The 27249-nt window shown below is 48.3% G+C and overlaps 1 protein-coding gene and 1 pseudogene across 1 annotated transcript in view; both read right to left on the minus strand.

The window, feature by feature from the left end:
• LOC124225575 (Y-box-binding protein 1-like) overlaps positions 1 to 24219 on the minus strand; it is a 174736-nt pseudogene extending 150517 nt beyond the window's left edge.
• Positions 23617 to 27249, minus strand: part of TMPRSS5 (transmembrane serine protease 5) — an 11560-nt gene continuing 7927 nt past the window's right edge. Inside the window, exons 10-13 of the mRNA XM_046638247.1 lie at positions 26169 to 26267; positions 25544 to 25686; positions 25182 to 25334; positions 23617 to 24228 (exon numbers count right to left, since the gene is read on the minus strand). Of these exons, the coding sequence (XP_046494203.1) occupies positions 24220 to 24228; positions 25182 to 25334; positions 25544 to 25686; positions 26169 to 26267 (404 nt within the window). The 3' untranslated portion in view covers positions 23617 to 24219. The remainder of the gene's footprint in view (positions 24229 to 25181; positions 25335 to 25543; positions 25687 to 26168; positions 26268 to 27249) is intronic.

The following is a 27249-nucleotide window of genomic DNA, read 5'->3' on the forward strand; positions in this document are numbered from 1 at the left end:
ATTAAATAAAGAGATGATAAATAACTGATAACCCTTAAGCGCTAGCATTCATTTCCTTGGCAACTTGATAGTTTAGTTCTATCATATCCATTCTTAGGTATTTATGATCTTTCAGACATGGGCGGGTATGAGCAGCATTTCACAGATTGGAAAACTGAGGTTTGAATCAGTGAGGAGGACCTGCCCAGGATTACCCAGCTGGTAGCGGGGAAAACCAAGAATCCAGCAGGTCTTTTGCCCTGGACTCCTTCAGCCACAGGAGGCGCCCGCCCTGACCTGTGAATGCTCCATCTGTAATAGCATTTAAAAGGGAAGGCTCTCTCATAGTCTAGGACCTGCCTTGGGCCATGCACATAGTAGGAGCTCATTAGCTAAGACAAACCAACTTAGAGGTGTTTGACCTTGGAGGCTGTTCTCCCACGGGGGCCTTGGGTGGTAGGGGTGCTGATTTAAGCCTTTTGGTGGAGGTAGGGTCTGCGGCAATGTCGGTGGTGACAGGAACTGGCCTGAGAACAGAATAATAAACAAGGCAATTTCAGATAGTGATAAGAGCTGCAAAGATTGTCACAAATGGAGACTCTCAGAGGAAAAATACAGGACAAAATGCATCAGTGGAATCAAGGCTAGGCTGTATGAGTCAGACTCTAAATGCCCAGATATTCAGGAAAGAGAGAAAATAGTGTAGGCAAAGAAGTCTGAGATGCTTCAGAGAAGTGGGGGACCCTGCACTGTGCCTTGAAGAAAGGTCAGAATTTGGTTAGATGAAGGGCAGAGAAGCTGGGTCTTCCAAATGTGAAATCCAGAACAAGGGAAATGGAAGCAAGGATGTGATTATTGAGCAAATATTATCTGTCAGGCACCATGCCAGATGCTGTCATGTTCATAATAGCTTATTCCCCAAAAGAGGGGACAAACACAATGTGTGGGAAAGGGGACAAGAAAGAGATCAGACTACAGAAGAGGGCCCAAGTAGGAGAGGAATTAATGAGGAATGAGAAGAAGGGTCAGGAGCTCACGTTAAGACAGACCTTAAATGCTGGGCTAGGCAACCTTTCCTGACCTCTCCTATGTGCTGGCTACAGCGCTGTTCCATGATTGCTTAGTAATGTAAGCTAGGCCACAGGCAACTTAATGGTAGGGACTGTCTCATACATCACAGCAATGGTTCCTAGACTTTACTGTGTACCAGAATGACCAGGAGGGCTTATTACAACTCCAGGTGTAGGCCCCACTCCCAAAGTGTCTGATCCAGTAGATCTTGGGCAAGGCCTGAGAATTTGCATTTCTAACAAATTCCCACTCTCACAAACAGCCTCGTGGTTCTTGCTCCCTGTATTCTTACCCTTGTGGGGTTTCCTCCCACATTCAATAGAGTTGACTTGTGTGACCAATAGGGTATCGTGGAAGTGATGGTGTGTGACTTCTAAGACTAGGTTCAAAAGAAATTACAGCTCGCTGCTTATTCTCTTGGATTGTTCACTTGAAGGAAGCCAGCCGCCACGTTATGAGGACACTCAAGCAGCCCTGTGGAGAGGTGCACATGGTTTGAAACTGACGCCTCCCACCAACAACCAACACCAACTTGCCAACCATGTGAATGACCACCTTAGAAGCAGATCTTCCAATCCTAGACAAGCCTTCAGACGACTGTAGCCCCAGCCAATGTTCTGACTGCTACTTCGTGATAGATCCCAAGGCAGAACCTACAGAAATTCTCAGGGATAACAAATGGTCATTGTTGCTCTAGGCCACTAAGTTTTGGGGTGATTTGTTAGGCAGCCACATATAACTAATAAACCAGGTGATACTGATGCAGCTGGTCCAGTTATGACACTTTGAGAACAACTGCGCTATTTTAACCCTTGTACCTAGCATGTGCCTGGCATATAGGATGCACTCAATAAATGTCTTTTTAATTAGTTAATGAGTAAATGGATGAGTGACTGAAAGAATGAAGGTGAGGCTTAAAGCTACAAGTATTGGGGAGCCATTGAGTTGATGAATGACATGACATCAGAGATCTTTGGGGATATTTGCTGAGCAAAGTCTATAGAACCAGTTTGCTGAGTGGCTCTGCTGGTAAAATTGCCAGCTTAGGGTGGAGTCTCCATTCTAGTTTCCAATGCCTCCATCCAAGGACTTGGCAGGCCAAGGAGCCTAGGCTGGGAAGGGCTATCTCTAGTTCTTTTTCTGGCCTGCAGGAGGTCTGCAGGCCATCCATCTGGCCCCTGCATTTTGATCTCCATCAGGGATCTTTCATCCCTCTCTCTGCCCTCCTTTGTCAGTGTTATCCTCCCATTCTGTCCAGTCCTCCCCTCTCCCTTCTGTTCCTCTAACAGCCTTGCCTTCCTCAACAAGCCCCCTGGGGAACTTCCAGCCTCCTCTGAGGCTGGCCCCATGAAACCTCTTCCTATTCCCAGCCTGGGATGTTTTATCCCTTCTACATTATTCCCATAAACTTCACAGTACAATGCCACAAATATTTACCAGGTACTAGCTGCCTGCGCCAGCCAGCACTAGAGCGAGTTTACTGAGACAAATAAGACCTATTCACACATGAAAGATTTCCATTACGGTTTCAAAGTACCCTAGAACAGCATCTCTGTTTCCCTAAAATCCTTCCATGCCACACTCCAGCACCCCTCCCCCTCGCCTTCCCCCCTCCCCCAACACACACACCATTGCCTCCTGTTTGGGGCTGGTGTGGTATGGGGTTGTGACCACTGGCCTAAGCTATGCACCACCTCACGCAGTGGCAGAAACATATAGAAAAGGGTAAGACAAGAGCATCTCCATCAGAGGGGAGCTTTCACCACAACCCTAGCCCAGGACAAATTCTCTGCTCCCCCAGATATTTGATTACTGCATTTGGAACTAGCCCAGAGCTTTGGAAGAAAACTGACTTGACTTTGGTGTTTTGCCAGCTTTCTCTCTTGCTCTATTGGTCTCAGCCACTCTTCCAGTGCTTCAGACCTAATTGTCTTCCCTTGCGTTTTGGCTCAGGGTGTTTGTGCAGCAATATTCAGGCTTTGGCTGGGATTTCTAAGATACAGTATCTGATATGCTACAGAAGGTTGGGGGTGTCTTCCTCACCTCTAAGCATGACTTGGGATGCTGGGAAGTTCATTTTTAGCATTGTTATGGTCCAGTTAAAGGGGTCTACCCACACTCCCTTCTCACCTTTGGGTCTCAGAGGTCACCTTCCAGGATGCCTAGAGCCTCCAAGAGGAGGTTGATCAACCTAGGGGGAGAGAACTGAGCCCAGCCTCAACTGCCAGGCCCTCCCAAGCCTTCCCCATAGTAGCTCCAGAGCTGCTTCTAGAGAAACTCTCAGTTCACACAAGGAAGCAGCCCACATAGTCCTGCAAAGGGTACAGACCACCAGTGTCTACTCAGGCAGTGCCCACCCCACACCACAAACATTTTGGCCTCACCTATTCAGGCTCCCAGTGTCTGACTTCCAGCCCCTTCTCTGAGGCTGCTCTCTGTAACAAAAGTCCCTCACGCCCCTCAAGTCTGAATTGGAATGCCTGAGCTTCCCCTCGGATCTGGTCTTCCCATAGTCTTCCCGTCTTAAGAATCATGTTCCCCTTCTCCAGGTGCTCAAGCTAGAAACCCAGGATACATCTTTGCCATCTTCCTCTCCCTCACATCCCCCTGCCCCCACCCATTCTTTCACGGAGCCCAGAGTATTCTATCTCCAATATACATCTCAATCTATCCATTTCTCATGTTTCTGCCACAACTCTAGCTGAGGCCACTATCATCCCTCCAGAGGACCCCAAACTCGTCTCTCAACTCCCACAGTTGTCCCCTTCCAGCCTATTCTCAGCATAGTAACCAGAATGAGCCATCCAGAACCAATGATCACATCATTCTCTGCTTCAAACTCTCCCTTGCACTGAGAAAATAAAAAATATCCCAAATCCCTTACAAGTCCTCTAAGATCTTTCCTGTTCTGGCCCCTGACCACCTCAGACTTCTCCAAGGCCACACGGCCCTTTCACCCCTCCTTGCCAATCACAGTCTTCAAACATTTCCAGTGCTTTGGCACATGCTGCCCCCGGTGCCCAGAAGAGGACACTAACACAGGTGTGCCGGTGCTCATTCCTCGCCTAACTCAAGTAGCCTTCAAGTCTTAGCCTAGAATTCACATCATCAGAGGCCTTCCCTGGCGACCTGAATCTAAATCCTAAACCCTGACCACTGCATTTTATTCTCTCGTGTACCCTGTCCTTTTCTTTCAGTCCGTAATTGTACGATTATGTGTGCAAAACTGTGTTTAATATTTCATCTCTACACTCTAAGCTCCATGAGGGCAGGGGCCATGTATGTTTCTTCATCCCTGTATTCCTGACTCGGGGGCACAAATATGAACAAGTCCCTACGCTCGAGGAACTCACACTCTCATGGTGAGGACACATCCATGTTCTAACTGGACATCTAAGGCCTCAAGCTCTGGTGTTTGACAAGGTGCTAGGGAATGGCCGAGCTAGCCCAAGAGAGCTCAAGCTCCACTGAGACAGTTAGCATCAAAAGGATGAGCTGTAATCAACCAGTATGCTGACCATTTGGTCATGGTACCTGCTACTCCTGCAGCTCCTTCGAAGGGACAGCTGCCCATCCTTGACCTGCTGAATGGGTAGTCATGACCATGGCTTTCCCCCAGATCACCCACACTCTGCCACAGCCAGTTGCATCATAGTGGGCACCTGTCAGAGGGCAACCACTCCCCTGGCTTTCCAGCATAGCATGGAGCAGCCATGCTCCAAATTTTGGTCTTAGGACATCTTTGCATGCTTAAAAGTTACTGAGAACCACTTTTGTTTATGTGGCTTTTATCTATTAATACTTAGCAAATTTTCTAACTCTAAAAATATATATTCATTATTCATTTGAAACAACAATAAATCCATTATATCCTAACATAAACAACATATTTTTATGAAAAACAACTAAATCTTCGAAAATAAAAAAATTTTAGTGAGAAGAACGGTATTGTTTCACATTTTTGCAAATCTCCCTAGTGTCTTGTTCCCTAGTGTCTGGTTCAATGGAAGACAGATTCTCATATGTGCCTCTGCATGCAACCTGTTGTGACACGTTGTTTTGGTTGATATATGAAGAAAATCCAGCCTCACACAAATATGTAGTTGGAAAAGGTGTGAATATGTTAACAGCCTTTCAGATAATTGTGGATACTCTTTTTTGATACTTGATCAAAACTAGACAAGGGATAGATTCTCAAAGCTTAGTTGCAATGTAGAGTCTGAAACCAAATCAGGAAATTTTCATACTCTGTATGTTAAATCCACTGGTCCACCTAGTACTTTAACTAGGTCTTTCTCCCATGCATGATGGTGTTACATCATGTCTTGGTCATTTGTCAAATATGGGCATACTTAATTATGTAGATTTTTCAAATGACGTATTTTATTATACAATATCAAAAGCCACATTTGTTAATATCACCACCAATCAGAAAGGTCTTTAGGTATTGGAAAGCTATTCAGCTCCTGCTGGATACAAGTTTTCCAAAATCCTAATGTTCTCTAGAAACTTCAAATGTCATCATTGTCATCACTATCAGTTGTTTTCCTTGAAGCGGCAGACTTACTCCATTCATTTTCAAGAAAACGTCTGCAAAATATCAAATCTGAATAACCAAAGTTTTTCCGTCCATAAATCTCACGAGCAAAATTACGTTCTGTGAAAACAGTGGGCGGTTCAGCTCACAACTCAGTCACACGGATGCTTTTGCTGGAGACACTCACTGTACTTCGGTACGCAGAAGTGCTGTATTTGGACTTCACACAGATATAAAAAAGAGACGTACTCAAAGGTCGAGATTTAATAAAATTAATACTCTTTACCACTTCACCAAAGATACTCTTTAGCGAAACTGGCTCTTTTTAAAATTTTTTTATTTTACTGCAAGTGCATGGTGGTGAAAAATACGATGACTATTAGAATGGTTTGGTGGCCTTGCCTTGATCCATGCCGAGGTGCCAGCTGTGTTGTCCACCATTGTTTTTGTGCCACCACTGCAAGTGTCAACACTCTGAAAAACGCAAATGAAATCTTAGTGTTATCATGAAAATTGTTTCAACCATACAGACCCTCTGAAAGAGTCTCAGACCCCAGGGGTCCACAGACCATACTTATGAGTCCTACCAGCCCAGAGCAAAAGTGATTAGCTAGAACAACCAGATTCCCTCTCTGGAATTTGTAAACCAAGAAACACCGAACCACTAAAGTAGTTAGTAGTGAGAAGTGAACTTGAGAACAGTAGCACCCTTAGATCAGGGCCAGCAGGGCCCCTGTCCCGGGCTTCACACCTTAGGGGGACCCGCACTTCCTCTCTGATGTCTAGGTCCTGTTGGGGCCAGCAGTATCATCCAGGTGGGGAACCCCAATCCTGAACTAGGCCCTGCATTGGCCCTGTTTCATTTCTTTCATTGAAATAACCCTCTACCTCATATGTGGGAGGGACTAGATGCCCTGAATGCTCTAGGGCTCCTGCCAATGTGGTTGTTCCAAGCCCTGATAGGTAGGCCCTGGTTCCAGGAGGGCAGCCTGGCAGGAGGATTGCTTCTGCTGGCTAATGCAGTATTTATTTCATGAGATTACACAAGATTAGGTGGCCAGAATGGTACTGTCGTATTTCTTTTTGTGACACTCACTCATGTCAGACACAAGATGAGTTCAGGACTTTAGACTTCCAAAGGTCCACCGCCAATCCTTGGGCTTGAGCTGAGTGTGGGGTCCCATGCATCGTGTTCCATCCATGGTGCTGCCTTCAGTCTACAGCACCCAACGACAGTGGGGAAATCCATGCTCCCTAACCATTGGCACCCGCCCTCTGCAGGCTCTGTGCCATGAGTCAGGCAGTCCTCTGGGGGTGGCTGGGCCATCTCCTCCAAGGGCTTTAGAGATTATTGCTCCACAGTTCAACAGGCCCTTCCAATCAACATCCTCTCTTGATTCTGATGGATGTGGTGACACCATGTTCTAGGTTAGTCTTAAACCATCCCAGACGAGGGACTACCTTTCTTCCTCCACCTGTGTGTCCCTATCTATCCTCCCTGCAGGTGACAGTGTGTGGAATACTGAAGTGAAGTCAACATTGAAAGAAATCATATTCTAAGGTGCCTAGAGAAATCAAAAGAAGACATGGTTTTAAAATATGTTGTTCAATGTTTGTGCTATAAAATTCCAAAGATGAATTTAATGTGACCACAGTGCAAAGTATTATTCATAATTTCTTGTATACTCTGGGTAAGACTTGCATTTGTGGTCATCATCAACAAAGAAGCATAGCAACAACCTTTGAGAGAGTGATTAGAAGCCAGTACTCACAGGCGGTATGACAGATGATACAGGGTCACAAGTAGTGATGTAACCAGCCACAACTACATGGTATTAGGGAACCGCAGAGGCAAGAAGATTATATTGTTTCAATAAAAACACATTCCTAAGAGCGATGGCATTGTACATAATAACAGTAAAGCTTCCTTTTTCTCAGTGGGAGGTATAAAATTACCCAGAGTTTACAATAAAGAACACAAAGAGATGGTTCTTGGGACTGAAGAGGAAGAGTTGATGCCTAGACATTATGAAGACTCTTCACATGCCCAGAATGGACAATAAACAAACACATAAGTATCTCTCCTCCACCCATTATCCTAAATCTTCACTGATAAATTACTATACCTCACATGGGTCCATGAATTTCATAATATATTTTTATAACAGCTTTATTGAGATATAATTCACATGCCGTCCTTTTAAAGTGTATATTTCAGTGGTTTTTAGTATATTCACAGAGATATACAAACATGATAGCTATCTAATTATAGAACATTTTCATCACCCCAAAAGAAAGTTTGTACCCATTAGCACTCACTCCCCATCCCCTTTCCCCCAATCCCTGAGAACCACTAATCTACTTTCTGCCTCCGTGGATTTGTCCATTCTGGACATTTCGTATAAATGAAACCACACAATATATAGCCTTTGTTTCTGGTTTCTTTCACTTAGCATAACGTTTTCAAGGTTCATCTGTGTTATAGCATGTATCAGTTCTTCATTAGTTCTCCTTTTCATTGCCAAAAAATATTCCATGGTATGGTTATACCACATTTTCTCTATCCATTTATCAGTTGTTGGACTTTGGAATGTTTCCACTTTTTGGCCACTATGAATAATGCTGCTTTGAATGTCCATGTCCATTCAAACATATACTTTTAATTCTCTTGGGTTTATATCTATGAGTAGAATTGCTGGGTCATATGGTGACTTTATGTTTAGCCTTTTGAGGAACTGTCAAACTGTTTTGCAAAGTAACTTCACCATTTTACGTTCCCACTAGCAATTTATGAAAGTTCTAATTTCTCCACATCATCACCAAAACTTGTTATTGTCTGTCTTTTTGATAATAATTTGTTTTATGGACTAACATATGCTCTATCCTAGAGAATGTTCCATACGTACTTGGAAGAAAATATAGTCTGTTGCTGGAGTATTCTATAGATATCTTTTAGGTCTAGCTCATTTATAGCGTTGTCACTATTTCCTTATTGATTTTCTGTCTAGCTGTTCTATATGCTATTGAAAGTGGGTATTGAAGTGTGTCCAACTATTATTATTGAATTGCCTATTTTTCCCTTCGATTCTGTTAGCTTTTGTTTTGTGTATTTTAGAGCTCTCTTGTTAGGTGCATATATGTTTATAATTGTTATGTCTTCCTGAAGAATTAAACTTTTGCATTATAAAGTGTCCTTCTTTGTGTAGTAATAATTTTTGTCTCAAAGTCTATTTCATCTGACATTAATACAGCTACTCCAGATCTGTTTTGGTTTCTGTTGGCATGGTATGTCTTTTTCTATCTTTTACCTCCAACCTATTTAGGTCTTTGAATCCAAAGTGTGTCTGTTATAGATAGCACATAACTGAATCACAGGATTTTTTGTCCATTTTGCCAGTCTCTGTCAAAGAGTAATCTGAATGTTTGCACCTAGGACTCTTCTCTTAGGGCCCAGATAGTTGCCAAGGGGCCAAGGAAGTCCCTGATGGATGGTCTTAACTACTAAACAGAAACTCTGAGAGGAGGGATGAAGGCTCTTCAGAGCAGCAAATGCTTTAAGGAGCAACAATTTCAGTGGGATCCTACCACAAGGAGAGAAATGGGACAGCCTGGGAGCTCCAAAGCCACGTGGCCCACTTCACTGCAACACTGAATCGAGCCCCACAGGGCCTGCCCAGGGGTCTACATGGATCCATCATCTCCCCCTGCATTTACCAACACTACCCTCCTTCCCCCGTCCGGTTCTTAAAAGACTTGACATGCCTGGGATTCTGGCTGGAGCCATCCTCATTCCAGGTAACAGACTCATAGCCTGCTGTCCACTCGAGCTGGGCACCTACCTTGTTCCCTGCAGCTTGGCTGGCTGCCCAGGACTTGAGTCAAAAAATTACTTACTTCCTTTCTTGTGCTGGCACAAAAGAAAGTTTTGTCTCTTAGATAGATTTTTCCCCACCCTTCTCTGCAACAACCAGCCCCTGAAAGGAATTGTAGATGACTTTCCTGTTGGCTGAATAGTGAGGTCTTCATCAGTTCAAGCCCAGAATGTTTGGGGACCAGCATTCTCCGAGAGATCCCCAGTGGTGCATAATGAGGAAGAGAAGCACGAACTCACTGGGCAGTTTAACACTGATTATTCTATCATCAAATGTGTCCTTGACAGTGATAAGGTGCTTCCGCCCATTTGCTTCCATCCTATATTCACAACCCTGCAAAGGGGAAGGGAGTCTATTATTCTCACTTTATCCATGTTGGAAACCGAGGCTCTGAAAGGTCAAATGACTTCCCCAAGGTCAGGGCCACTAAGTCCCGCAGGGAACATTTTGGCCTGGGCCCTGCTGGGAGGCCCTGTGGCACCCTCTCCTGAGCTTCAGGGAAAGGTTGAGCTTTTTGTCTTCTGCTCAGGAGGCAGGGGTGGTGCAGAGAGCATAGATGTGGGAACCCCAAAAATGTGTACTTGAACCCTGTCCCTACTCCTCACCAGTTGTGTGAATTTGGGTGTGTTACTTAACCTCTCTGAGCCTCAGTTTCTCCATTTACACAGAGAAGAACAAAGACTACCCCCTGTCAGGGTTTTTGTAAAGATTTCATGAACCAACGTGGTTGACATGTGTGGCTCAGTGCCTGGTACATAGGCCGTGTCCCCAAAGCATGGTCCCCTCCCTGCTCTTCTGAGCTCAGGGCAATCATTTGGCCACGTGAAAAAGGGCCACATTCTCATTCTCAGAGCCATTCTCAGGTTGGAACCAGCTCCCAGCTCATCGAGAGGCCTGAGCTGGGCCTGATCCTTGGGGCGCTGCAACCTAAAGGTATATGGGCTGTGAGTAAGAGGTACACAATCTCTGGGCACAATGCTCAGACTAACCCCGGGGGTGGGTTCAGCACGCTGGAACCTGAGCAGAAGCCCTCGAGGGTCAATGGCAACCATGACTTGTGTTCACTGGGTGAGCAGTGGCACCAGGGATCGGGGGAGGCTGCTGAACTTCATTCACAGTCACAATCCCCAAGCTCAGGCAGCTTCCCTACACCTCGCTGACTCCCCTTAATAGGGCTTTTGCTCTCCACTCTCCCAGAACTCCTTAAATCCTTCCTTGATGCTATTTTCATTCTCTGGTGTGAACACCGGAGATAACAAGCTCCATAAAATTGCTCCCAGCAGGAGATTCCTTTTGTTAATCCTGAAATAAATTCTTTCCAACTTCAAGGCTGGTGGCCATTCTAAGCCCTGCAAACAGGTCACCCGCCAGCCTGACCACGACTGACTCCAGAGCCGGTGCCCCGGCCAATCTGTGCACCCCGATTGACACATCTTCATTTACTCAGCCTGCTCGGCTTACCGTTCCTTCTTGAGAAAATCCAGCCCTGCCTCTGGGGACCTTCCCTTCATAGACTGGTTTTGCAATGGCTGCCCCCACCCTGCTGTTTCCTATCAATTTAGCTGCTTTGCCGGTTCACTTCCAAACCTCTTACCTTCAGTGGAGGCTTAATGGGCTGCTTCTCTTTACTTGGAAGGACCAAGGCCAGAAAAGGGTGTGTCTGAGGAGGATTCAGGAGCCAGGATCACACCTCACCCACAGCCACATCATCCCAACACCCTTTCTGAACTGGGTCTGTCTCATCCTCTTGGTATCTTGGATCCTGCTGCCTGGCTCAAAGACCCCTAGGACAGTTTGCTGACTCCATGACACCTGATACTTCAGGATAGCATCATGAATCCAGACCACGGATGCCTCGACCCAGCTCCAGAGAGTACATTTCAAATAAGTTCCCATGTATGTTGAGTCCCTCTCCCCACCTGCACTGCCTATTGCACAGTTTCTACTGAAACCTCCTCCTGAACATCATCAGAAGAACCCACATTCTAAGACTAGCACTGAGGACATTATTGGGAAAAATTAAGGGACAAGTGCAACGTTTGGTGCCAACTAAAAGATATGTATTAGCCCTCAGGGGTCTAATGTGAATTCTTACCTTGAAGAGGCGTAAGAGAGCATAGTGGTCAGGTATGCATAGTGATTCAAATCCCAGCTCTGCCACTTACTAGCTGCGTGACTTTGTGCAAGATGCTTAAACTCTTTGTGCCTCAATTTCCTCATCTGTAAAATGGAGACAATACTGGGGCCGGCCCCATGGCCAAGTGGTTAAGTTCGCGCACTCCACTTCAGTGGCCCAGGGTTTCCCTAGTTCGGATCCTGGGCGTGGACATGGTACAGCTAGTTAGGCCATGCTGAGGCGGTGTCCCACATAGTACAACCAGAGGCACAGACAACTACAATATAAAACTATGTACTGGGGGGATTGGGGGAGAAAAAGCAGAAAAAAAAAGACACCAGTAGATTGGAAACAGTTGTTAACTCAGGTGCCAAGCAAAAAATAAATAAATAAAATGGAGACAATAATAGCAATCATCTCATAGGGTTGTTGCAAAGATTAAAAGTGTGGGTAAAGTGCACAAAACAGTTCCCAGCACATAGTAGGTCTTCTCTTGGTGGGCTTTTGTCCTTTGTGGAAGCTCCATGAGTGTATGCAGGTAGGAGTTTTCAGGAATGTGAGGTCTCTCAATATCCCGACATTTTACTTGGGTTTTCCCAATGCCCACAAGTCATAGATCAGCCGGGTACCAAGATTGTACAAATGCCGCAGGCTGACGATAGGAAAGATGAACCCAATGTCGCCACCCACCCCCCATTCCTGCCAGTTTTGAGAGAAGTGCCTCTCAACAGCCACACTAAAGCAGTGCGTATTAATGCAACCCTAATTGTCCAACTCCAGCCACGGTCAGGGCCAGCTGCTGTCCCCCAGTGAATGAGCAACACAAATAAATCACGTAATACCCTTCACTCTCAGGGTAGGGATAATCTTGTATATCTCCAGTTTCCCTATGTGGCTTGGCGTTTTTCAAATATTTGATTTAAACTTCATTTAAAATATATTTTAACCATCTAAACCATAATAAAAATGTGTTAAGTAGCCAGTTTGGGTACATGGAGACCACCAGCCCACTTACACAGGACGCCAAAATAACTCATTTTTATATAGGCCTCTGAATCAAGTTTTCTCATTTTAATTAGAGAATATCCTGAGACTAAAAATCAAGCTGCGCAAAACCTATTGCTATTTGCAACGACTTAACTGTAAAAATCAGGGTTTCTTGTTGCTATGCAACTGTTATGGAGCGAATGTTTGTGTTTCTCCAAAATTCACGTGCTGAAGCCCCAATCCCCAGTGTGATAGTATTCGGAGACGGGGCCTTTGGGCGGTGACTAGGTTTCGATGAGGTCATGGGGGTGGGGCCTCCATGATAGGACTGATGTCCTTATAAGAAGAATACACGAGACCAGAGCATTCTTTCTCCATCATGTAAGGACACAGAGAGAAGGTGGCCGTCTGCAAGATGGAGAGAGAGGCCTCTCCAGACACCAAACCTGCTAGATCTGGGCCTTGGGAGTCTCCAGCCTCCAGAACTGTGAGAAAACAAATGTCTGTTGTTGAAACCACCCAGTCTACACTATCTATTATGGCAGCCCAAGCTAAGACGTATTTTAACCATTTAAATCGTAACGAAACTGTGTTATATGCTCAATTTTGGCACATGGACACCACTAGCCCATTAACTTAGGAAACAAAATGAACCGATTTTTATTCAGGCTCTGAATGAAGTTTCCCCCTTTTAAGTAAAGAGTGTCCTGAGATTAAAAGACAAGCTGTGAAAAACCCATTGCTGTTAGCAACTAGTTAACTGTGTAAGTCAGGATTTCTTGGTGCTATGCAACCAAAACCAAAATCTGGAAATAAACTGGGTCCTGAAACTGATATAACTCTGCAATCTGATGCCCAGCCCTTGACTTCAACTTCCTATGCCCATAAAAACAATATTCACATTGATTTTATACTAAATGTGTATCGCCAATTTGGAATTATAAAATAAATGGTTTTATCTCATATGTTTAAGCGTTCTAAATAAAGACTTTATTCTTAAAATAAGTTTGAAACCCTATGCTAATGGTTATAATGGTATGCCAGTGCCCCTCAAAGCTCACCTTCATGTCTCTTCTAGAATAATCTCTCCATTATACACTCATATACCCTCATTATCGATGACTGTGACTCTCTCTTGCTTTAACACTTTCAGTGGCATCTTCTCACTTCCCCTAAGACAAAGCGAGAATCCCTTGGCTTGGCTCCCACATACTCACTGGCATCAGACCCGCTCCAGGTCCTCAATCGCAGAACTACTACTTGCTGTTTCCCAGGAAAGGTCAGGTATTTCATGCTCTTCCCTTGGCCCGAACTGCCCTCATTCTCTCTTCGCCTCCCAGCCACATCCCCCTGCCCCTGCCCCAACTCAGTTCTGATATTCATCAGTGGAGGCCCAACTCAAGCAGAATCTCCTTCCCCAGCCCGATGCCTCGTCTGTGCTCCTGTCGCACCTTATAACTGGCCCTGTGCTGAAATGACCTCTGTACATCTCCCAGTTCCCCACATGGTTGCGTGTGTCTATTACAACAGTGAGATATTTATCTCTACGTTCTGGCAAACAACAGGTGTTCAATAACAATGAAAGAAGGTGTGGGGAGAAGGAAAGGGAAGAGGTGAGAAGGGAGGACAGAAAGGAGGGAGGAAGGGATGGTCAGAGGCCAGCAGGAGAGATCCGGCAGGACTGGGTCCTCCGTGGTGACTGTGCCGACAAAGCAGACACAAAACTAAATGCAGCTTCTAATGCCGTGCCTGCCCACCTTCCGGAAGCACGGAAGAAGCCCTTCCAGATAAGCTGTGCTCTGGACCACCTGTGCAGCAACTGTGCTCCTTGCTCTTTCAGGATAATAATATCGTTGATCTCATTTCAGTTTCATGACTACAGAACTTATGAAGCAGTATTACTCCTACTACACAGTTGAGGAAACTGAGACTGAGAGACATAAAGTGATGGGCCAGAGTTAGAACCCAGGATTCCAAGGCGAGCTTGATCTGACCCCTCCAAGACCCCACTTTACCTACTGTTGTGTTTGTGTGTATGTGTGTGGGAGCGCACACACTTTGGCAGGGCACTGTGGGGGTGGGGGCTTAATCTTTCCTATTAAAAACATGATTCAACCAAGCTAGCCATATTTTGAATTTCGTGAGGCAGCTTTTCTTGGGCTTTTTATTCTGCACAGATAGGTTGGTATGGAAACCACACTTCTAAGGTTACGATCGAAACATCGTTTGCCTCCATTGGTTTTCTTAAAACCTTGCCTGCTGATGGTAGGTGGGAAATTTCTACATTTACCACATCAATTCTTTCTCAACAACACGTATCTACCTTTAAAGGATTGTAAAGTAATTGCAGCGAACTCTTAAAATTCTCTGTATTTGTGCTCCTTAAGCAAATAACAAATGTAGCTGGTTTTTAAAGTCTGTCTCAGACTAGACCATGAATCCCTGGAAGGCAGGGTTATTTTATTCAGTTCTGGGTGCTCAAGGCTTCCGTGGTACCGAAGACACAGTCAATAAATGGGGTTTAACTGGATAAACATGACAATTGGCAGATTTGCCAATACAGGTTAGAAACAATACGCTCTCGTATTTGCGTAGGTCTATCCAATCTCCAAGCCCTCTCATTATTTGATTGTACTTGGTCTTCTCGTCTACTCTGTGAGTTATGCAGAACATATATTGTTAGTCTTAGTCCCATTACCTAGGGAAGAAAATAGAAACTCAGCAAAGTCCAGTGGCAGCTGGGTTTATTATCAAGTGATGGAGGCCAGGTTAGAACCCCAACTTCTGGGCTCCTGGACGAGTACTCTTCTCTCCTTCCCACCCAGCATCTCCTATATGCCTGCCACACATGATGCAATGAATACCTGAGTGACAGGCTCCACCTCAGGCCAGAACACCCTGGCTTGCTCTTGTATTTATTCTATTGTTTTAGGAGTGTCTCTTATGGTGATTTAGTTTCATATTCGTCTGCTAGGGTTGCCATAGCAGAATACCATAGACTGGGTTGCTTAAAGAACAGAAATCTACTTCTCACAGTTCCAGAGCCTGGAAGTCCTAGATCAAGGTGCATCAGGGTCAGTTTCTGGTGAGAACTCCCCTCCCGGCTTGTAGACAGCTGCCTTCCTGATGTACCCTCACGTGGCCTCTTCTCTGCGCTCGTGAAGAAAGAGAGCGAGCTCTGGTGTCTTTCCTCTTCTTATAAGGACACCAGTGCTATCAGATTAGGGCCCCATGCTTAAGAGCTTATTTACCTTAATTACCTCCCTAAGGACCTGATCTCCAACTATAGTCACATTGGGGGTTAGGGCTTCAACACATGAGTTTCGGGAGGACACAGTTCAGTCCACAAGTTTAATCCAGATCTCTCCAAAACACATACAGATGTGTATCCTGCTTCCTCTCCCATGTCCTTTCTTTGACCCGACATATCCATTTTTCTAACTAGCTTTGACTCCGCTTAAATTTTTATTGAATTCTGTTCCGTGAGAGAGCTCTGGAGTACAATCTCTTTGTATACTAGAGTTTTTCTCCTTGTTTATCTCAATTAATTTCTGAAAGGTCACATGAGTGGGAATCATAATGAATCTCTCTGGATATTTCTCCACTGAGCATGAGCCCAGGGACCACTGTAGGGGCAGGACTGATGGGAGGTGGAGCTCTGTGAAACGTGGCAGGGGTGCTTTACAGCCCTTCAGAGGAGTGGGGGGCCCAGGAGAGAGGGTCTTCTCCTGTCATCTTATCTCTCTCTTGATAGATGGCCTGGAGTAAATTTCAGCTCCCGTGGAGACCAGAAGAGAGAAGCCCTCCCTGCTCTGGGCTGCTCACTTTATAGGACCCCTGTCCTTCTGGGCCAGGACCAGGGTTAGGCAGGAGCCAGCCTGCCCTGCATGAGCCTGAGAGCCATGCTCACTCGCCTCACCCTAGTCCTGGCCCTGCTGTCCTGGCCCTTTCAATCAGACCCTCCCCAAGGAGAGAACTCACAGGGCTGAGGTAATGTGCTCACCCAGAGCCCATGTGCCCCCTTCTAGACCCTGGAATTCAAATGGCTGTGAAGATGCACAGGCCTCTTTCCCTGAAGGCAGACCGCACTGGTGGGCACACGCCTAAGCAGGATCTGTGCCCACAGGTCTGCCCGCAAGGCCCTGAGTAGGAGGGGATGGATCAGCGGGTGGGAAGAAAAGTGGCCACAGGCCAGCTTTCCCCATCCCGCCGTGTTCCAGGAGGGAATCCAAGGAGCCAAGGATCCTAAATTTGAACCTGGCCTTCCACAGCCTCAAGAAGGTATACTTGTCACAGCAAGAGGAGAGAACACTTTTAATTTAACTATTTGCTAGTTTGATGTGTAATTTTCAACTATTTAGACATATGGTATGTGGCCTTCCGCCCACAATCCTGCCCCAAGCCAAACAAACGTTAAAGTCGGGCTGGGGGCAGCAGTCTGGAGAGGATGACTAAAGATTCAGAAGCCCCTGTGGGAAATGACCACACACACACATACACACACATACACACACATGTACACAAGCTCCTACAGGTCTGTATTTCTTGTATGTAACCCTCAGTGACTGCTCTTTCTGGTAATTTATGATCATACCTGCCAGGGTAAAGCGTCGAGGTGGTGCACAAGTGCGCGGGTGTGTGGGGGAGGATTAGCATGGTCACCCCAAAAGAGGAGGAGGTCTGTGGTGGGGAAGATTATAGCACTCTGCATGAGAATCCCCTGTCCTTGTCCACAAAGGCAGCAGCTAAAGGTGGTAGGGGGAGGTGTGGACACTGGCCAGAGTCAGAGCTGCCTCTCCAGGGTCAGGGAACAAATTCTGCAGAGCCTTACCCCAGACTGCTTACATTTATCTTCTCCCCTCAGGCCCTTCAAGTTTCCCACAGAACACACACACACAAACAGACACATATACATGCAAATACACAGACGCGCTCAAAAACACACACAGACATACACAAATACGCAGATACATGCATGCATGCAGACACACACACTCAGACACAGACACACAGGCACACAGACACGCACACAATGCGGATCATATCACATCCCAGAGGTCATCACTCCCAGTCCCTCAGACTTTCCTCTCTTCTGCTGTTACCTCCCACCACCAGTTTTGACCCATTAGGACGGACTGTACAAAAAGTGGCCCATCTTTTGGTGGCCCCTGGAACAGTACAATGTCACCAAGACGTGGGTGCTATAGCCTCGGACAGGCATGCAGAAGTAACACTGGATCCTGTTCAAGGTCACTTTCCACTGAAATGTTTCAAATCCTAACCACTTCCCACCCAGCCCCAGGCCAGGCGAGGCCATGAAAAATGTCGATTTTTGATTGTGCCCATTGTCAGGGCCATGAGTGACAGATGAGCCCAGCCTGGGGCCCTTTTTTGGGGGTCCCCATTGGCAGCGCAGCTATCAGGCCCACCACATGGCCCTGGGTTTAGAGATTCTCAGATCCAAGCTGCCTGCTAACAGTTCGAGCAGGGAGAAGGCAGGAGAGTATGGGGCCTCAGAGGCAAGGACACTCTGGTCCCCGGTGATTGGAGTGTTGGCCAAAATACCTCCCTCCCAGCCTCACCTTCAGCTCCACCCCGGGGTCCTTGCAGAAAGACTGTGCAAGGGTCAGACTTTCTCCCTGAGTCCCACCATCGCTGCCACGTGCTCCAGCCCCTCCTCGCCTGGATCCGCTGTACAAACACAGGGCGACTGCCAAGCAGTGGGAACAGCAAATCTTCCTCACTCTTTTATGCATGCCCTCACCTCTGCAGACGGTGCTGAGGAAAAACAAACCCCACAAAATCCCCGTGGGCTCTAGCAGTCTGGCAGTCTCTTCTCTGCTGCTCTCTGATCCCTTCCAGAAGGCAGAGGCCAGGGGAAGAGACCCAGCAGCTTCCGTGGGGGCGTCAGTCCCTCTTCTCTCCTCCCGAGTGGGCTCAGCAAGCACCTGTTACATCCTGAGCTCTGAACTAGGCTCTGGGGGCCAGAAATCAGCGAGGCCTTGGGAAACCGGGTCATCAATCTTCAGGGAGCAGCGCTATATCTGCCTCACCTTCCCAGCCTCCCCAAAGCGCAGGAGAATTTCTGGGCCCAGGAGAGCCAAGCAGTTTGCTCATAACACTAGGCAAGGTGAGGTACAGCTGCCCTGGCTGCCATCTGAGGAGCCACCGTGGGAAAGAGAGGACAGCCAGGTCAGCTGCAGGCCCTGTGGAAGGAAGGACTCTTGCTCTTAGGCCCTCGGGGCCATTACTGATGTCACAGCCTTTGCAACACAGTCCAGACCTCCAGAATTCCTGGACACCTTACCCTCCGACTCTGGGCCACCAGGGAAGGCTTCCTTTAACCCCAATCAGGCAGCAGGAGGACTGAGGAGGCCCAGGGGCACTGGATTTTGCAGCACCCCTTTTATAGAGCAGAGAGGCAGTCGACTTAGCACGACCCACTCTCCCAGTTTGCCCAGGACTGAAGGATTTCCTGGGACACGGGGCTTTCAAAGCTAAAATTGAGACCGTCCTGGGCAAACTGGGAAGGTGGGGTCACCCAACCGAGGGGCAGTCGGAAAGGATCCTCTCTCCCTACGCCTCAGGACAGAGCAGGTTTGGACTCAGGCTGCCTGTTAACGGTTCTGCTAGCTGAAAACTTTCCTTGTGATTCCACCTCGTGCGCGGGGAAAGGCTGGAGAGTGGAGGTGGTCCTGTGGCCAGCTTACGAGCTGTCAAGGGAGAATGGGCAGAAGGAAAGTATCTGTGGTCTTCACAGTAGGGAGGAAATCCCCTCACTGTCTTTAGGAGGCTGGGGCCCATGAGGCCCCACGCGGAGCCTGGAGTGTCAGGAAGTGGCTGGGGAGCACCTGAGAACGGTGCCGGGTCAAGGGCTTGACTTCTCCTTGACCTCCTCGCCAGGGTGCAGATGCTCGGCAGGAGGACAAGGGGAAAGATGGCTTTAAAGTCTTTTGCCTGATGCTTTGCCCTCCCAGGGACCCAGAGGGAGGCCTTGAGGAAGAGCAGCTGTGAGTGCTGTCCTGGAGCCGGGCAGAGACGCCAGAGCCAGCTCGTTCCTTTAGGTCTGTCCCAGGGAACACGCTCCCCTCCAGGGGTGTCCAAACTGGAAGCTGTGGGGCGGATGTCTCCAGAGGCAATGGAGGCTTGAGTTAAAGCTGGCCTGACAAGGCAGATCCCCTGAGGACTTCCTCACTCAGACCCCTCATCTGACAGGTGGGAGGCCAAACTCCAGGAAGGCTGAGTCACCAGCTCAGGGCAGCACGTTCTCAAGTGGTTAGAGACCCGGATGGGATCTTCCACCATCAAATGCCTCAGGCAGAGTCCTTGGAAGGTGAGGAAGCTCAGAAGACAAGCCCAGCCCCGTGAAATGCCCTGCCCTCCTGGAGCCCACGTGCTGTTCTGGGAGAGGAGCATTAGTGGGAGATGAGCACTTTCCGAGCCAAGGCTCCTCTCTCCGTTCTGTTTGAGTCCCCAGCTTGGTCCACTCCAGCACCAAATCCAGGTGAGAACCCTCTTAGAGGTGCTGGGGGTGCCCACCTGCTTGACAAATAAAAATGGCAAGCAATAGGATATATTGGAGTATATGAGGAAGCCATTTGGTGTAAACCTAATTCGGCCTGACCTTGTCTTTCCAAAAGGGCCTGACGGTGGCTGTTGAGCATGCATTGTATATCTGCTTTAGACATTCCCTATGGCAAGAACAAAGGCCCTTGAGATAAAGGTGCAACTTCCCTCCCCCTCCCAACGTTGGCATTCCCTTAAGGATTAAGCATCTTTCCTTAGGCTAGGAACTGATTGCTGCACTCACCTGTGACCACGCAGCTTGAGACAATAGACTTGCCTCCCGCTACGCCCTCCGAGAGAGCAGACCCACTACCTGCTGTGTCCATCAAGGGCTGTGCCGACAGGGCAATCTTGTGACTATTGTGGGAGGAACATTTCAATCATATGTGAAATATCCTGTTTCGGGGTATATAACCACTCTGTATACCTCACTTCCTTGGTGCCCTTTCTTCCTTCGGGAAGAAAGGCCCTGGGCCATGGTCCTCAGATTTTAGCTCAGAATAAACTCACCCAAATTTTCATTTATAGATTGGTTATGGATTATTTTCATCGATATGCTCCCCCTTGCCCCTTCCTGGTCTCCTCAGAAGGTGTAAGAAAGACCAGCCTCACCCTCAGGAGTGGAAGCTCCTCCCCACCCAGCACAGGGACCTTCCCAGCCACGGAGGCAGTGAAGACGCAATTTAAAGAGCCGTTAACCACACTGGGCTCCAGTCAGATGAGCAGGAAGCAGAGCCCCAGGGTGAGGCAAACTCCTCAAGAATATATGCTGGTGTGTCTGAGCCGTGAGGAGGGGAGAGATCCACACCTGGAGTGGGCTCTCCTTTGAGTGGCCAGGAGGGGCCTCTGTGCATGGCCAGGAAAGGGCAGAGGAGAGAGAGAAAAAACAATGGAGAAATTGTGGAAAACTGCCTCCTGACAGCTACTGCACCATCTTTTAGCATCTACAGCATTTCCAGTTTTGTGCTGTTGTGGGTGAGCCCAGCACCTCTAAGAATAAAATGCAGGAGAGAGCCTGAGAATTGTTCCCAAGGAATGGCAATGTTGCCCCTGGTTGACAGCAACCCTTTCAGGAAAAGCAAGACTCCACACAAGGTCTAACGAGGGGAGCTTGCCCTCCACCAAACCCTCCAGACCCAAAAGCACGGAGAAGGAGGAGAGGAGAGCGGGGCTCCACCCTGGGCATGGCAGCCAGGAGCAGCCTGCTGGGGAAGTCACAGGAGGCTCCCCAGCTCTGCGCAGGCAGGCAGGAGGCTGACTCCTCCGGGAGGCGAGCACAGGTTTCCTGCACAGGGAAATGCCTTGACTTATTGATGAGCAATTACTGCCTCACCATGCAGCTTCATGCCTGGCTGGCCACTAATAATTTATTGCAAAAAAAGTCTCATTGCTCCAATAAGGTAGTCAGCTTCTCTACCTCCAAATTCCCTACAGAGCTTAACACAGCTGGGCACCCAGCTTGTCCTCATTAAAATCCTCCAGACTTGAATCTTCCTACCCTTTCTTGTCCCCATCTCCACCCCCACATTCCAGCAGCTGGCCCAGGGGAGGCAGAGCCAGCACAGGGCACCTTCTCCTCACTTTTCGAAGGGCTGGATTATCAGGTGCCGACGAAGGAAGGACAGCTGAGAGCCTCCGAGTCTGCAGATCTGACTGGTGGCCTCGCAAAGGACACCCAGAGCTTCTGCAGGTAAACAGGGAATCGCTGTTAACAAATTCTCTAATTAGGGTTCTCTTTATCGTCCTCCTGTGGAAGACACTCATTTGTAAGTTTAAGTTAGACCATGAATGTCGTGGAGAACTGGAAATCTGTAAGAAGGTCTCTGGTGGGAGCCACTTAACTTCTCAGGTTTTGGTTACCTCCTACAAGAAGTAGGGATGGCAATGTGTTACGGCACAAAGGGCACAATCTGCTCACCACGAGACCAAAGCCAATCGTCAAGAGGCAAGACGGTGGCAGAGAAAGGGCATTTTATTACAGCTTGCTAGCAAGAGGGAAGATGGCCGACTAATGTCCAAAAGAACCATCTTAAGGGGGACACAGAATCTTGAAGCATTGATGATGGCTATCAGCATAGACTCTCTGTCGGGGGTCATCACACTCCTAAGCTGGGAGGTATATGCACAGCAGGGGTCATAAAATCTACAGAGCAGGTGGATCAAGTGCATTACTGTAGGCAAGCAACTAACCAGGTGATAAATACCTTCCAGTTGCACACTTCTGTGCAATATTGGACTATCGTGTTCATCCATGTGTGAAATAGTGATGTGGATTTAGAGTAACCATACCCGGGGTTCATATGCTGGCTCTGGTGTTAGGGAAGTCACTTAATCTTTCTGAACTCATTTTCTTGCCTGTAAAATGGGCACAGTGATAATAATATCTTCACCACACAGCTGTTATGAGATTTAAATGAAATACTACGTGTGAGCAGGGTTGATAAACTGTAAAGTAGTATTCAGATGTCACTGATTATTAACAGCATAATGACTGTGATAAATAGAAACCTCCCTTTAAGTAAGCAAATGATTATAGTTGATAGAGAAATACAAAAAAGATCATAGTTGATGATTTGCAGGTAACTCCTCCCTGCCCGGGGCGCTCAGCGCAGCTGGAACGGCCTCTGGAGGTGGGGACCTACCAGAACAGGGTAGGAAATTCTGATCTCAGGTGGAGGCTGGAGGTCTGGGCCCTAAGAACACAGGCTGAAGCTGTTTGCCACCTGCCCGGGCCTCTCCCATGACGCTTCTGCAATTTGACAGCAGACTCCCAGCAACCTCTCCCCCAGGTAACAAAGCAACAGTGAATTGAGGCCCTTATTTTTTATTGCACTTCATGGAAAGGGAGCAGACCCTCCAGGAATGAATATTCATTTGTACAACCCCTTAAGAAAAAAAATGCTCATAAACTCCTGGAAAAGCTGTGTTATTACTAAACACTAATTGCATTTCCTTGGGTAAGCACCATAAAAAATTCATTGCAGTTTTTAGAAACAAGATGCCAATTGCATCTTAATTGCTAAAGAGGAGAGAACGGGAGAGAAGCTTCACTAGGAAAATGCTAACCTGGCATAAACTCAGAAAGAAATCTTCCCAAGCCGGAAGGCCCAATTCTGAAGGAGAGATGGGTCTGGTGGGGCAGCCAGACCCTCCGTAAGAGAGCATTGACTTAAGTGGTTCTCAGACCTACAGTATCAGAGCACCTGGGCGGCTGGGGCTCTTTGCTGCAGATCATAGCATGAAGATTTAACCAACGTAAAGAATTAAATAAGGGCATGCCAAGATTCTAGGGAGACGAGCAAGAGTCAGTGCCAGAGCTTTTAAGAAACATGTATGGGAGGAAGTTTGTAATTCCATCCCTAACGTGTGTGTGTGCTTGTGTGTGTGTGTGTGTGTGCGTGAGAGAGAGAGAGAGAGAGAGAGAGAGAGAGAGAGGGAGAGGAGAGAGAATGAGAGAGAATCCGACCAAGACCATCTATCAATTCACTTTAATAGCAGAACTCCTTGGACCAGTTCACAGAACTGTTATTCTAAAACCAACACCCTATTTCAACACCAACCTGAGTGTTTTTGCAGCGACCCCACCCAAGCAGGGCCAGCCAGAGCCAGGTGAGAACAAGAAGTAGGCGAGACCAACTGGAGAGGGGAGAGGATCCTGACTCCATGGGCTTAATCTGGGCTGGCTAGCCCTGACCCCATCTGCCTAGAAGCCTCCAAGCCAGGGCTTCTCTAGGGAGGCACTTCCCCCTTGAGCACACAGGGAGAAGGCCCAGGATATCCCTGAGCATCCTCCCAAAAGATGCACATAGGGGCTGGGGAGGAAAGAGGGCAGAAGGCTGGCTCCCACCTGCTGCCAGCAGCCTCTTCCTCTCCAGCTCCTCCCCCACACCTCTCAGCTCCCCCACCTTCCCAGCCCAGCCCCAGCCTCTCTCCTGTCAATGATGCTCTCTGGTGAGCTAGAGGGACTGGAAATCAGGGCCCAAGGGGAGAGGCCATGTGGCCTGGAGGCTGGCCCATGGAAGGTGACAGTCTCTTGTGCAGTGATGGGGGATCCATGCCTTCTGCATCAGGAGCCGCTGCTTCTCCTCCATCTAGTGCACCTGTCAGAGACCCCAGGAAACATGAGGCTGCCACACAGTGAGTTGGAGGAAACAACAGGCCTCGGGGAGGGAGTCCTGGGCTGGAAGAGAAAGGAGCTGGATCCACAGCGCGGCTCCACCGCGCACTAGCCGAGTGACTTTCATTTCTGTAAGTCACTTAACCATTTAGAAACTTCATTTCCACTTCTATCAAACGGAAAGGTTAAAAATACACGCTGCTCTAGGTTTTCTGTAAGGTTTGAACGAGATGGATGCATATGTCCCCTGTAAACGCTAATGTTTGTTATCTACCACCTGCCCCGTGCCCAACCTTGCAGAAGGATGATTTTCATTATCAAGTCTTGCATTTACAAAGTCCTTTATATGAAAAAATGTATTTTTATACACATTATCTCACTTGGTCGTCCCACTAAACAGACGAAGTTGAGTAGCTTGCCTCATGTCACACAAGAATTAATTTGCTGCTGAACCCAAGCTGTTAAATGCTGAGCTCTCTCCATAGTGAAGAGTCACTGCCTTAGAAACCAGGGGGATATGACGGTCATAAATAAATACATAAATAACAGGGGAGTCACTCACGCTAAGCCTTGCACCGTGCAGGCCTTGTACAGGTCTTACCTCATTTAATCGTCATAGTAGCATGTAACCAGCCACGATGGTTATTACCGGACAAGTGAGGTTTACTAAGTTATGAACGTGCCAAAAGTCACAGTAAATGGCAGATCTGGGTCACAATACAAACTCAAGTCTCCTCTTCCCTAGTTAACACTTAAATGTATAGAAATCCAACGAATTCAATGTTACTGCATCACTCCTTCCTCCTCCCACTCTGGGAAACATTCCCTAGCCCCCTCTCCAGCCCCCAGCAGGGCCCAGGCCTAAGGAATGAGGTTCACAGTTTCCAAAAGATGGGTTCTTTACATACCTCCCCGCACCCCTGCCCCCACACTCACCCATGCTGTGTCCTGGATCCAGTCCAGGAGCTCAGCAACCTTGGCGTAGACACCGGGGTGATTGGGCTCTGCACAGCCATGGCCCCAGCTGACCACCCCCACCAGGCGCCATGTGCCCCCATCCTGGCACACCAGGGGACCCCCGCTATCCCCCTGAGGGATCCAGGCACAGAAACACAGAGAAACAGGCCGTTAGTCCTTCCTGGTAGTGGGGCACAGACCTCCCCATTTCAGGCCCCTCCTGCTTCCAGCATGGATCTCGCCTTGCCTCACCCTTCCTAAAAAGGCTGCTCAGAGCAGGGGCCAAGTCACAGCAAGCCCCCGTGCCCCTGCCCTCCCCCAGGGCCCTCTTGCTGCCACACCTGGCATGCATCGGCCCTCCCGTCCAGGTAGCCGGCACACAGCATGCGGGGGGTGAGGGCCCCGCTGTACACGCAAGAGCTGTTGCAGAGCTGGGTGCTGAGCAGGGGCACCACCATGTCCTGCAGTGTGTCTGAGCTGTGGGCTGCAGGAAGCAGACACAGAGATGGAGGGACACAGAGCAGGGCTGCAGGGCACCAAGCAAGACCCAGGAAGGCAGAGCAGCAAGAGGGGGGTTGGTTAGAGACCCTGGAGACACAAAGAGGGGAGCCCAGGGTGGGAGGTGTGGACTCTGGGCAAGGAGGCAGGGGTCTGGCAGACCTGGGAGCTGGGAGTGAAGAGGCAAAGTAGAACTCACACATCCCCCCGAAAGCTGGGGCTATGGCACTCCTGGGACAAGGGGAGCAGAGGTAAAGGGCCAGATTTAGGGGAGTCTCAGGTGTTGTTCTCTCAGAAAGATACGGGCAGGGGAGACAGGGGCCCCTGGCCTGGCCAAGGGCAATGCCAGAGGAAAAGGGGGCTGGCCCTGCCACGTGGCCAGGGGAGTTGGAGGTGCCTCACCTTGAGAAGGATGCCTCCCCCACCCCCACGCCCCTTTTGTACCCAGGGCCCTGGGAGCTGACTTACCATGGCTGGGGTCAGTGTGGCCCCAGCCAGACACCCAGCACTGCGAGCCCCTGGGAAAATCTTGCTCCTCGGCCGGCAGGCACACAGCGCCCACGGTGTCTGTAGAGAGGAACGTGGTCCTAGGCCCCGTTCAGGCTCAGCTTCCCTTCCCCCTAGCCTGGGCAGAGAACCAGGGCTGGCAGGTCCTCCTCGCCCCCTTCTCAAACAGTCCTGGTTCTTGGCCTCCCCCAGCCAGGCCTCCTGTATGGCTGTGCGGGTCATGCACTGTACCACCTTGGGGGTCGCCGTGCACACAGAGGACAATGTGTGATCCGCAGCGTGCCGGGCACCCTCTAGTTGGGCAGTGTCCCCGCTGTGCACCCCCACCCAGGGCTGCGAGAGAACGAAATTCCTTCTGGGTGTTTGTACCTAACTACTCCTAATGAGGACCCATTTTGTACTTTCCCCAGGGTTTGGATCCTCTTGGCATTATTTCCCAAAGTGTGTGACACTCCTTGCGGGTGGAGCCCAAACATGGTGTTAGGTGTGATGTTGAGACCAAATACACACTGATTGACTTGGGGAGACAGTACGTCCTGTCGGTTCTCTTTCAGTCCCTCTAACTGCATCAGGGAGAAAGACTCGGCTGGTGCTCGGCTGTACCTCTCTCAGTGCCCGTCCACCTCCGCCCAAGCACGCAGAGAGCAGGTCTGCATGCGGCCACGCTGCAGAGGACGGCACCAGGCTAGAACTTGAGCACTGGCTGGTTTTCCCTCTGTGTATTTTTGTGGTTATGATCTATTTACTGTAAGTAATATGGGTTCTCCCATTAAGCACTAACCTAAAGTTTCCCTTTTAAATATATTTAAGTCAATTTAGGAATGTTAACTGTTGAACAACAGTTCAGAGGGTACCCATATATGATAACATCTGTGAAAGGCATATGACAACAACCGTTGTTCCAGAAACCCGAGGCGACCGGTAGCAATGAGAGGGAGGAGTGCTAAGTGTATGTGAGTGTGTGCAGGAGTGGGCATGAGTGTGTGTTCGTGAGTGTGCATGAGTGTGTACGGTGTGCGCATGAGAGTGAGCGTGCATGAGT

Source organism: Equus quagga, chromosome 14, assembly GCF_021613505.1.
Source record: "Equus quagga isolate Etosha38 chromosome 14, UCLA_HA_Equagga_1.0, whole genome shotgun sequence".
Taxonomy (NCBI): Eukaryota; Metazoa; Chordata; class Mammalia; order Perissodactyla; family Equidae; genus Equus; species Equus quagga.